The sequence below is a fragment of the Phoca vitulina genome, unplaced genomic scaffold (genome assembly GCF_004348235.1).
Source record: "Phoca vitulina isolate PV1807 unplaced genomic scaffold, GSC_HSeal_1.0 scaffold36, whole genome shotgun sequence".
Classification (NCBI taxonomy): Eukaryota; Metazoa; Chordata; class Mammalia; order Carnivora; family Phocidae; genus Phoca; species Phoca vitulina.
In genome coordinates, this window is record NW_022589739.1 from 17,473,159 (window position 1) to 17,486,221 (window position 13,063).

Sequence of the window (13,063 nt, forward strand, 5' to 3'; positions counted from 1 at the left end):
TTCCGGCAACAAAAACCAATGATAATCTCTAAAGCACAAGTTCCCAAGCTTTCTAAGTTCCTAACACCCTCAGCATTTCAGTAATTTTTTCACAACAGCACTAGGCCAAGAAATACTAACAGTTCCACGTATCAAGTTGTTAGTAGAGATTTGAAAAACTAATCTACCTTAGCTGAAAAAAAAATAATGTTTTTACTTCATTCTTAAATAATCACATTTACTTACAGAATGCATATTACAGTGAAGCAATGCAAAACTTCTCAAACCTTGGAATCAAACTGGACACTGCTATTCTTATTTCCTATTTCTCACTGATTTTCATGCAGTATTTGCATTTGTCACAGCAACCCTCAAAAACCCAACTTCACAAAGACACATCATCCAAAGGAATGTAGCACGATCTAATGTTCAAATCAGGAACTATGTGAAACTAGTAAGTTTACCTGGCAACCAAGAGACGTCAAATACTGCTATATGTTCCTTGAATATTTAAACAACCACACAGCGCCACTGCAGGCTGGTGACAATACGTTGGGGTATGTTAGTGTAGTGTAGGAAACATGGCCCCTAGCAAGGTATTATATAATTTTGTGGCTTTGGACTCAGACAAACCTAGATTAGAAATCATGTTCTAGGGGTGCTGGGTGGCTCAGCTGGTTAAGCATCTGACTCTTGATTTCGGCTCAGGTCACGATTTCAGGGTCCTGGGATGGGGACCTGAGTTAGTCTCTAAGCTCACCAGGAAGTCGGCTTGAGCTTCTCTCTCTCCCTCCCCCTCCCCACACAAGCAAGCACATGCACTCTCTCCCCTCTCCCCTCTAAAATGAATAAATAAATCTTAAAAAAAAAAATCAGACTCTACTAATAACTATATAATCTTGGGCACTGGGAAGCTGAATCAACTTCTTAAACCTTAGTTTCTATGCCTGCCAAATAAGAGTAATAGTACCAACCTCAAAGAACAGTTACGAGGAATGAGATGATGTCTGTACATAATAAATGCTCAATAAATGCTAGTTATTATATCATTCACACTTAAACCAAATAAGCAGTCTAAGCTAAAACCACAATGTCAAATAAAAACTTATAAGCAAATTTTTAGGGAAATGATCATAAAGTGCTTAAACAATGACCATATAGAGAATTACAGTCTCCTCCAAAGGATGCCATAATGACATACGTATGACAAAAAATGACTAGGTAAAATGTTTTAAACTGGTAACTCAGAAGAATATACTTTCAAAAACACCTTTTAATGGACAATCACACTAGGAAAAACCAAAAGTTTTATAAACTAGGATTCTTTAAGCAACACTAAGAACTGCCTTTTATTTTTTTGATTTTTTTTTTTTTTTATTTATTTATTTGTCAGAGAGACAGAACACAAGCAGGGGGAGAGGCAGGCAGAGGGAGAAGCAGGCTCCCCTCCGAGCAAGGAGCCCGATGTGGGACTCGATCCCAGGACCCTGGGATCATGACCTGAGCCGAAGGCAGCCGCTTAACCGACTGAGCCACCCAGGCGTCCCAAGAACTGCCTTTTAAAAATACAAGTTTACATACAGCAAAACTCAACTGATTATAACAAAGATTTTTCCCAAAGAGCATAATAGCTCAATATTATACCTTTGCTCATACCCCTAGTCTCACAACATGCTAAAAATTTAACATTTTAATTCCAAATGGACTTGTGTATCTTATAGCTCACAAACATCTTTAATGAAATTTATAATATAAGAACACTGCAAGTGCTTGGTTTATAAAGGATTTTTGAAATATTTCATTTGATCCTCAGATATTATCTCTATTTACTCAGGAGACGAGGTCTATAGAAATTAAATAATTTGCCCTGCAACTTATATATTACTGTTCCGTGCTAAAACCAGTGTCTTTTAACTCTTTCTAGTACACAACTCCTTTCCAAAAAAGACTCAGTACATCTTGTTAGTTGGACCAGTAATGTTTAATCCAACTGTTACAAGTAGGTTAACCATCATCAAAGGCCTGAAAAGCTTTTCCCTGCACAGTAATGTCATTTTACCTGCAGACTTTTCATTTGCCAAGTATCCTGAACTGTGTAACATTAATTAATGATTATTCTTAGGTCACATTATGACAAGATCTATTATTACAGATGCAACTATATCAATGGTAATACAGTGGCTAAGCCCACTGGTATAATCTCCCAGCACAGAATATATCTCATTTTTCACTTAGCTGGTGGCCCATTGTTCAAAGAACTATAAACTGACCCTAATATTTTTTCTTCTATAACAAGCCAAATGCGGTGGCCAAAATACTTAAAAGGAATGGAAGGCAAGAAAACTTGTACACCACCCAGAATACAATGCCATCACAGGTCTATGCCTGCCTTTCAACTTGGTCCAAGCAAAATTCCAAAAACAATTTGCCAGCAATCCTTTTCCCCAAATTCCCAAATTTCTCTCAGATACATATACTACTATCACTTCCAAAAGTATCCTGAAAGCAAGTTACTAAGGCATTCTACTTCATAGTGACTACTTCTCAAAAACTTAAATGTAAATGCAATTTGATAATAAAATAACTATATTGGGAAGCTTAACTTTTAAAGAAATTCTGCAGGAAGTCTTTATATTATGTAACTTATCATCCCTATTTTATACTACATTTAAAAACTACCCTTTTAGGGGCACCTGGTTAGCTCAGTCGGTTAAGGGTCTGCCTTTGGCTCAGGTCATGATTCCAGGTCCTGGGATCCAGTCCCCTTGTCAGGCTTCCTGCTCAGCTGGGAGCGTGCTTCTCCCTCTCCCTCTACCATTCCTCCTTGTGTGCTCTCACGCTCTCTCTCAAATAAATAAATAAAAATTTTAAAAACCTACCCGATTATATGCCACAGTCTGTTAAGGGTAGAGATTTGGGCTATTGATAAGAAGAGATCTAGGCCTGTACCATAACTGCTACATTAATCTGAGTCTTTGGTAGCCACAACATTTTCCCTATAGCTAATATTTTGAAAAACTTCACACCTGGACCCTTCCTAGCAATGTGAATGCATTCTGTTAACAAACTCCTTCACTTCCATGGAGAATTGAAGAGCAACCTTGTTTTCTTAGAAAGGAAACAGCTATCTGTCTTATACAATACCCAGTCCACTTTAGCAACCTAATACGGACCAAAAAAAAAAAAAAAGATCTATTTGGAAAACGTCTCTTCTCCAGCCAAGGGCTGTTCCCAGATAAAGGCAATGCTCAGAACACAGGGGGGGGGAAAAAAACCCTCCTCTGACGGAAGAAATATGCCAGGAAAGGAGAGGCATGGATCAGGAATAAATAAGGGTGAGTGCACGCGTTCAGTGTAAGGGCTGGAGGCAGCAGGCACAGCGCTGAGATGCTCCAGCGAAAGAACCACCAGCAGCAGCAGCAGCAGCAGGAAGTTTCAATGGGGCCGGGCAGAGCATGCGCCCTGCACCCCGCGCGGTGGCCTTATGTGGAAGGAGCACCACTTGCGAACACCAATAATAGACCAGCAGCACCAGAGAGAGAAACATGAGCAACAAGCACCTTCTTCAACTGTTTCCCCCTCCGTCTGAGCCCCTCCTCCAGCCTACATACTAACCACCCCACCCCACCCTGCAAATGGGAGGGCGACTTCTTCCCCTAAGCCCTGCTGCCAAGATGAAGGGGGAAGGGATTAGAAAAGTGGGGAGATGCTTTTCTATTATTTGGGGGGAGGTGGGGAGAGGGAGGAGGAAAACTATGGGGGAGGAAAAATTAACCCTCTACCCTCCAAAGTGGAGGAGCTGAACCGACTTCGACCCCCAAAGCGAGAATGGAGGAGGACCCCCTCCCATGGGGGAGGAGCAAACCTCCCTACTCTGAGAAAGGAGTTTTGGGGGTTAAATCAGCCCTCGAGGGGAAGGGAAGAGAAACGCGAGCGACTCTCTCGGGGGAGTTCCCACTAGAGGGAGGGAGAGCTGAAGTGTCCGCTGGCCCCCGCCCACCCAGGTGGAGGGAGAGAAAGGGGCGCCCCGAGAAGATGAGCCCAGCCTCCCCCGAGATGGTGGGGAGGATGGTGGGAGGAGGGGAGGGAGCAAGGGAGGGGAGGAGGAGAAAAGCGCAAAGCTGGCCGGAACCTGCGCTCCCCTTCCCCCGCCACCCAGGGGGAGAAGGGGTGGAGGACCGGCCCCTGCCGCCGGGGGAACAGTCCCAGGGGCCGCGGACCAGCACAATGACCACTCCACGCCCCCAGCCCACACCTAGCCCGCGACGCCCCCACCTCCTCTCGGCGCCAGGCCCAGTGGCCCTAGGGGGTCTCTGCCCCGCCTCCCCACTGCCCAAGACCCTGGGGGCTGGGCGGAGAAGCCGAGCCGGGCGGAGCTGCGCCCCGGGGGAAGGACAGAGCCGCAGAGGCCCGGGATGTCCGTGAAGAGCGGAGAGAAGGAGCGTGCCAGGGCCGCTTCCCGCCGGGCGTTCGGGCCCCTCGCTTACCTTCTCCACTGCCGACGTCCGGCGGCGGCGCCTGCAGCACCCGCTCCAGCTCGGGAAACGGCAACTCAGGCAGGTCGAGCAGCGGCCCGTAGCGCTCCAAGAAGGAGCAGACTACGGCGAAGTTGGGGCACGAACCCGGGCAGCCCGGAGGAGCCATCGCGGCCGCCGCTGCTGCCGCCGCCGCCATTTTGAACTGGAGGATGGAGGAGGAGGCGATGGGGGGGGGAGTGGAGGGAGTTGGGGGCCGAGGAATGGCAGGGCAGCCTTGCGGACAACAGGAGGCGCTAGTGAGTGGGCTCCCCTGTGAATCCGAGCGTCTCAGGCACGGCGCCGCGATCCCACAATACAACGGCTGCTCGGAGCAGTCGAGAACCGAGTCAGACGGGGGAAAGAGAGGCGCTCTATGCCTTTCACTTTCCGCCCTCTTTCCGCCCCCCCTTCCCTCCCTCTATTTCGCCCCTCCCACCTTGGGTCTGCCACTGCCTCGTGTGACAGGGGGAATGAAAACAAGGGAAGCGGGGCAGGGAGGAGGACTGGAAGCTGAAGAGGCGGGACTTTTTAGGAGAGGTGGCCAATAGGCTTGGAGGGGGCGGGGCTTCGGGCGACGACTGGCTGAAAGGCGCTTTCAGGGCGGGGCGAGTGGGGGGAGCGCTCAGCAGAGAGGGCCATAAAGAACCAAGGTGAGAGGTAAAGCGCGGAGCCGTTTGGGATCGCAGCTCTCCTGAAGAGAGGACGTTGGGTGAGTTTTGGGGGGGCTTCAGGAACTGAAACCGGGCTATCAGATGGTGGGGGGAGTTGGGGAGAGTGAATGAGAAGCAGAAAAAGGGGAGAATAGAAAAAAAACACGATTCTGGGAGAAGTTTGGAAAGGGGAAAGGTAGAGAGGTGCCCTTAATTTGGGGTTGGAATGGGACCTTTGTAAGGAGAATTGCTTGCGAAGCTTTACTGAGGGGTATTGCTGTCTACTGGGGTACAAGAATCTCAGCTGTGCTGGAAAACAGGGTCTGAGGACTCTGGGGGGCGAGAGCCCGAGGGAACCGCTCTGCTAGTATCACCTGTCTGAGGAGTTGGGGCCCTGGTAGGAGGTCACGGTCTGAAAGGACCAGCTCTTCAGGCAGACCAAGGTATGAGGGGACAGGGCCCTGCTGTGGTTGCCAGGGTGTGAGGGGAAGGGACTCTTGAGGCACGAGGATCTGATGCGACGAGACTTATAGGGGGACCAGGGTCAGAGGGTGGGCCAGGACTCCACTAAGAGGACTGACAGGATAAGCGACTGGGTGCAAGAGTAAAACAATTGTTAGAAAACAGGGTTTGGCTTCGTTGGGGGCAGCAGTGAGCATTCTCCCACAAAGAATCTCAGAAAACCATCAATCATGCAAAGTAGAATGTGCAACTTGGGATGCAAGGTGCATTATGGTTAGAAGCCTGAGCTTTGTAAGTCAGCCATACTTGGGTCCTAACAAAAGTGCTTCAGGTCATTGCAGAAGAGTCTTCATTTCTTTGAACCTCTGTGAAGTGGGGGTGATAACAGTACTTACATCATAGGGTTTTACTAGCTATTCACAGTAAATTGATTAGCACAATGTCCAGGCACATTCATTGTAACTATTTTTAAAACGTTAGTTGCTATTACTGAATAAAGGAATTTCTAAAATTTAGATTGAATTCACGTATAATTTATATAGTCTACTACTTTGAGCTAGAATTTTCAGCATGCATTTTAAACTTACATAGTACCGGGGTGCCTGGGTGGTTCAGTCAGTTAAGCATCCGACTCGATACCAGCTCAAGTCTTGATCTCAGGGTCCTGAGTTCAAGCCTGGCGTTGCGCTCCATGCTGGGCTTGAAGCCTACTTAAGAGAAAAAAAAAGTAAAAAAATGTTAAGGGGCACCTTGGTGTTTCAGTTGGTTAAGTGCCTGCCTTCCGCTCGGGTCATGATCTCGGGGTCCTGGAATCGAGCCCCCTCACCTGGCTCCCTGCTTAAGGGGAGTCTGCTTCCCTCTGCTCCTCCCCCTACTTGTGCTCTCTCTCTCTTTCTCTCCCTCTCTCTGTCAAATAAATAAAATCTTTTAAACAATGTTAAAACTTACATAGCACCTACTTAAAAAGAATTTGAAATATATAAACCATGTAAAATCAGAAAATTTATGGCTACGGGGCACCTGGGTGGCTTAGTTGTTAAGTGTCGGCTGTGGGCTCAGGTCATGATCCCAGGGATCCTGGGATGGAGCCCCGCATTGGGCTCCCTGCTCAGCGGGAAGCCTACTTCTCCCTCTCCCACTCCCCTGCGTGTGTTCCCTCTCTCGCTGTGTCTCTCTGTCAAATAAATGAATAAAATCTTAAAAAAAAAAAAAAAGAAAAGAAAATTTATGGTTAAAAGAAGATAAAATATACAGTATAGGCAAATAATTATATTGGGAACAGAGAAAATGCTTACAATTATTGAATTTTGTTCTGTATTTCTAGGAAAAAAAACACTGGTCTATATCATTCTCACTAGCTAAAGAAAAAATATTCATTTTTATCAAAAGAGAAAAACAACTAGGGGTGCCTGGGTGGCTCAGTCGGTTAAGCCTCCAACTCTTGATTTCAGGGTCATTGGAATCGAGCCCCACTTTGGGCACAGCACTGAGCCTGAAGCCTGCTTAAGATTCTCTTGCTCCTTCTCCCTCTGCGCCTCCCCGCTCAGGCGTGCGTGCTTTCTCTCTCTCTCTCTCAAAATAGAAATGAAAAAAAAAAGAGAGAAAAAGATCTATATTGTAAGTGGGATTTACAACCTAGAATACTGATTCCTAATCCTGAGTAATATACAAACTCTTTTTATTTTTTTTTAAAGATTTTATATATTTGACAGAGAGAGAGAGCACAAGCAGGGGGAGTGGCAGAAGGAGAGGGAGAAGCAGATTCCCTGCTGAGCAGGGAGCCAGACAAGGGACTCAATCCCAGGACCCAGAGATCATGACCTGAGCCAAAGGCAGGCACTTAACTGACTGAGCCACACAGGCACCCCACAAACTCTTTTTAAAGGAAAAAAAAGGTGTTTTTTTTTAAATTTCTTAAATACTCTTGAAAATTCCACTTTAAGAAATACTACTATGAGAAATTAAAGTCAACAGAACAATGTGAATGTACTTCATGCCACTGAACTATACACTTAAAAATGGTTAAAAGAGTAAATTTTAGGGATGCCTGGATGGCTCAGTCGGTTAAGCGTCTGCCTTCAGCTCAGGTCGTGATCCTGGGGTCCTGGGATCGAGTTCCGCATCTGGCTCCTTGCTCAGCAGGGAGCCTGCTTCTTCCTCTGCCTGCCGCTCCCCCCTGCTTGTGCTCTCTCTGTCTCTTTCTCTCTCACAAATAAATAAAATCTTTGAAGAAAAAGTAAATTTTATTTTATATATATTTTCCCACAACAAAAAAAGTAAAAAAACAAAAAAGAAAGTATAGTCTTACTCTGGGAAAATGTCTGTGGTTGTGAGTTATCATAGCAAAAGAGAAGTTTTCATTTAACGTGTAGTAAAATACTGTTTTAAGCAACACTGCTTAAACACAAGTCTAAATTAAAACATCAGTAGAACTCTCAAACTGCCAAGTACGTAGCTCTAGACCTGGGAACCTGAAGACCCCAGTTTAAGAAAAATCTGACCTAGAACACACTCTTAACAACAGTTTTGCAGAAAGATACAAAAAAACTTAATAAGGTCATTATTTAATTGACCTTAAATAAAGGGCAGATACACAACATTAAATAAAATTACATCTTTGTGAAGCAGAGAAAAGAACTTGTGAAGGAACTTTGATAGAAAGAACTTCCAATGTAATGAAGTTTTAATTACATCATTTTGTAACCCTTACCTCCAGCCCTTCCCTTCTAGGTTTTTTGTTTTGTTTTGTTTTTTTAAGATTTTATTTATTTATTTGACAGAGAGAGAGAGAGTACCAGCAGGGGGAGCAGCGGAGAGGGAGAAGCAGGCTCCCCGTACAGCAGGGGAAGCCCGATGCAGGACTCGATCCCAGGACCCCGGGATCATGACCTGAGCCGAAGGCAGTCCCTTAACCAACTGAGCCACCCAGGTGCCCTTCCTTTCTAGGTCTTCACTTTCAGCTATTCGAGTTCCTCACCTCCTACTCTTCCATGGGTTGTAAAATAATATACTAAAAGAAAGCCTTATACTATACTTTTCTTTTCTCAATCCTCACACTATTATTCAAAGAGAGACTGATAAATAAGGTTAGAGTTTCTCCCTTTTCTAATCCAGATTGGCATGGGAACAAAGTTCTTGGGTATCAGAAAGTTATATCCACCCAAAAGATAAGAAATGTTTTACTACAAGATTTAGATCATACCTTCAGAGCGCCTGGGTGGCTCAGTCGTTAAGAGTCTGCCTTCGGCACAGGTCGTGATCCCAGGATCCTGGGATCGAGCCCCACATTGGGCTCCCTGCTCAGCAGGAAGCCTGCTTCTCCCTCTGCCCCTCCACCTGCTTGTGCTCCCTCTCTTGATGTGTCTCTGTCAAACAAACAAACAAATAAATAAAAGATTTAGATCATACCTTCACTAAGTCTGTTCTTGAAAAGAAAAGAAACACACACTTATAATAACACCATCTCTTTTTGCCTTTCTGGACCCAGAGAAGTTGTGGGTTATGAGAGTCTAATCCCAGTTGATGCAGTTAAGTGACTGAGTTATATACATCAGACTAGAATATAAAGATAGAGTAGCCTTTAAAAAAATCTGTAATTAATTTATTGCTACTGCCATGAAGTTGCCTTCAAGCAAGCATTAAATTATCTACACTCAGTCTAACTTTGTTTATGAATAAGAGATTTCTTAAGATGGTTCATATTTCACATCCTATTAGGGAAAAAGGAAAACTTGTTCATTCAAAATTAATGGCTAGTTTATTCAAAATACCAAAAAGTCTAAAACAACACAAATGTTCATCAACAGAAGAATGGATGAATAAATTGTGATTGATTCTTGCAACAGACTACTATTCATACTAATATACACTTGATACTACAACGTGAGTGAATCTCAAAGCCTGTTGAGTGAAAGAAGACAGACACAAAAAATAGGTACTATACAATTCCAGCAGTATGATGGTCTAATCTAGGGGAATAGAAGTCAAATTAGTGGTTTCATTTGAGCTTTGAAAGAGTGACTAGAAAGTTACACAAGGCAACTTTCTGGATACTTTCTGTATCTTGATTGGCAAGTTTATACATTTGTCAAAAGCCTTTTTTTTTTTAAGATTTGTTTATTAGAGAGAGAGAGAGAGAGAGAGAGAGAACAAGCAGGGGGAGGGGCAGGCAGAGGGAGAGGGAGAAGCAGGCTCCCTGCTAAGCAGGGAGCCTGCTATGGGGCTCTATCACAGGACCCTGGGATCACCACCTGAGCTGAAGGCAGACTCTTAACTGCCTGAGCCACCCATGTGCCCCCATTTATCAAAACTCCTTAAATTCTAAACAATATCTGTGCAATTAGCAGAATGTAACTGTGCTTCGATTTTAAAATTTAATGGCTTATCCCTCAATTATCCCAAATTGCATTGATAATTCTGCCTTACAACAGAATAACTAATACATATTTCTGTCTCCACAAGATACTATCTTTGCATTTGTTACACATATTTTTTAACAGACACTGTAAGCCTGGTAAATGTATATTGAGGTGAATTGGATTTAGTTGTGGAGCCAATTTGGGGAATTACCAGTCATGAGTAAATTTACATTGGTTTGTTTAAAGTTCACTTTTTTTTCAGATTTATTATTTGAGAGAGAAAGAGCACATGTGCGCACAGGGGGAGGGGCAGAGGGAGAGAGAAAAGGAGAGAAGCAGACTCCCTGCTGAGCAGGAAGCCCAGCAACTTGGAGCTCCATCTCAGGACCCTCAGATCTTGACCTGAGCAGAAATCCAAAGTCAAGACACTCAGCCAACTGAGCCACCCAGGCGCCCCTAGAGTTCACTTTTTAAAGAGTTAATACATGTAGATGTGTGTGTATATATGTTAGATGTAGAGAAAAAGCTATTAAGTGTGAACAGAAATAGGAATCTGTGTCCTTCAAGATAGTTTAATAAGAAAATGTACAGAAAGAAAGACAAGTTATAATATAAACAAGATTTAAACCAGCCTTTTTCTTTTCCTAAGGATAATCAAATTCTGTGTTGCTGCAGAGTTCTACTCATTGAAGAAAGCACTTTTAGAAGTGTCTTACCATCTTTTTTTAAAGATTTATACATTAGTCTATTCTTTTCTCTTAAAAGAATGGCTGAGACTAATTTCTCTGGTGGAATAAAGATTTTTACTAAAAAAAATTTATGTAGGAAACCACTGATATTAAAATGTATTATACCTCATATTGTTGCTATGTGTCTACCTGTTTTAACTTTACTATTAGATAATTGAGGGCAGGGATCACATTATGCAGTTTGGGATCTTGTGCAGCAAATACTAATATTCACTAATGTGGACTAGAAAGGTTATACTGGCTGTTAAGATATTAAGATACTGTACTTACATGCTAATTGCAGAAGAACCCCTGCCCTGAGTGAGCGAGCCTCCTAAGTAATCCCTGGCACACTGGCTACCCAACTTACTTTCTAACAACTCCCAGCAACTGAACATTCAATACACAAACAGCAGACCCTATTCCAGCATCCCACTCCCATTTCGATGTAGCCAGTGCACATGCTTCCCTCATTATTTATTTTGAATATAGCCTTAGCCTACAGTAATGTTTTTTAAACTATGGGTCATGACCCATTAGTTGGTTTTAAAATCAATTTGGTGGATCAAGACCAAAATTATATTAAAAATGAAAAAGTAAAAATAGAACAGTACTGAAAAAAGGGGGGTGCTAAAAAAAAAGAACAGAAAATAGTGTATCACATAAAATAAGGATAAGTATGATAAGTATATTGCAGGAAATAGATACGAAATATGTATGTTTGCAGGTGTGTGTGTTATAATATAAAATGTATTTGTTGCTGTGGTTTAGACAAAGTTTGAAACACATTCCCTTAGCTTTACATGTGGAGGAAAATGAATGAATGAATGTCTGGATGAATGAACAAATCAGATCTTTATCACTTAATTATGACGAAGGAAACAGATATTATTGGGTAAAATTTCTGTTTTAACTCCATACTCCTAGATGAAATCTAAGCATGACTACAGTAGTTATTGTATATTTTTCATTCAGTAAAATTTTATGGTATGTGTGACCCATCAGTTCTCCTAGTGCTGAGCAGAACTAGATTGCAAAAGTATTTCTTCAATACTATTAAGATGACATTTGGGGGGCGCCTGGGTGACTCAGTCAGTTAAGCATCTGCCTTTGGCTCAGTTCATGATCCTGGAGTCCTGGGATCCAGCCCTGCGTCGGGCTCCCTGCTTGGGGGGGGGGGGGCCTGCTTCTCCCTCTCCTTCTGCCCTTCCCATACCCTCCCCTCGTACTCGCTCTCTCATGCGCTCTCTCTCTCTCTCTCAAATAAATAAATAAAACCTTTTTTAAAAAAAGATGACATTTGGATATCTGGTGAATCATTAAGATAAGTTGTGTCAAAATCTTTAAGTTGCAAGTAAAAGACAAATAGGCTTAAACAATAAAGGAAATTTATTACCTTAAATAATTGAAAAGACCGGTGGTAGCTCATGCTTGAGGTATGGTCTGTTCAGGTGGTAACACTCTTAGTATGTCTGTGTTGCCTTCCTCTGCGTGGGCTGAATTTTCAGACTGATTTCCCTTTTGGTACTGGCAGTTTTAAGGTACCCTTCTATATTCTATTCATCCCAGCCTCAGTATCTCAGAATTTCCCCCCAAAAGTCCCCAAACTGACACTGATTGGCACATCTCAGCTCACATATCCAACCATTCAGTCAGTGTGACCAGTGTAGAAAGTGAAAGTAATTGATGTACTCAATGCATTAGCCTAGGTCAGTGCTTCGCTCCTACAGCTAGAGATACAAAGGTCAGTGCTTCATTCCTAAAGCTAAAGGTTTATCAAAACCACAAGGAGGGGGTGCCTGGGTGGCTCAGTCGGTTAAGTGGTTGCCTTCAGCTTGGCTCCGGTCATGACGTCAGGGTCCTGGGATCGAGCCCCACATGGGGAGCCTGCTTCTCCCTCTCCTCCCCGCTTGTGCTCTCTCTCACTATCTCTCTCTCTCAAATGAATAAATAAAATCTTTAAAAAAAAACCATACACACAAGGAGTCAATGCCTCAAGAGCCCTAATATACATGAAGAAAAAACTGACAGAATTGAAAGGAGAAATAGAGAATTCAACAATACTGCTTGGAGACTTCAATACTCCACTTTCAATAATGGTCATCTAGGAAAACTAGGAAGAATGTCAACAAAAAAATAGGCTTGAAAATACTATAAAATAGCTAGACCTAGGGGCGCCTGGGTGACTCAGTTGGTTAAGTGTCTGCCTTCAGCTCAGGTCATGGTCCCTGGGTCCTGGGATTGAGCCCCGCATTAGGCTCCCTGCTCCACGGGAAGCCTGCTTCTCCCTCTCCCACTCCCCCTGCTTGTGTTCCCTCTCTTGCTGGGTCTCTCTCTGTCAAATAAATAATAAAATCTTAAAAAAAAAA

The 13,063-nt window shown here is 43.5% G+C and overlaps 2 protein-coding genes across 2 annotated transcripts in view; one reads left to right on the forward strand and one right to left on the reverse strand.

Annotated features, from left to right (window-relative positions):
* The window catches only part of RSF1 (remodeling and spacing factor 1), a 165,817-nt gene extending 160,947 nt beyond the window's left edge, over positions 1–4,870 (reverse strand). Inside the window, exon 1 of the mRNA XM_032427334.1 lies at positions 4,467–4,870. Coding sequence (XP_032283225.1) covers positions 4,467–4,653 — 187 coding nt within the window. The 5' untranslated portion in view covers positions 4,654–4,870. The remainder of the gene's footprint in view (positions 1–4,466) is intronic.
* Positions 4,871–5,111: 241 nt separating this feature from the next.
* AAMDC (adipogenesis associated Mth938 domain containing) overlaps positions 5,112–13,063 on the forward strand; it is a 40,247-nt gene continuing 32,295 nt past the window's right edge. Inside the window, exon 1 of the mRNA XM_032427252.1 lies at positions 5,112–5,205. The gene's annotated coding sequence lies outside the window, so the exon portion shown is untranslated. The remainder of the gene's footprint in view (positions 5,206–13,063) is intronic.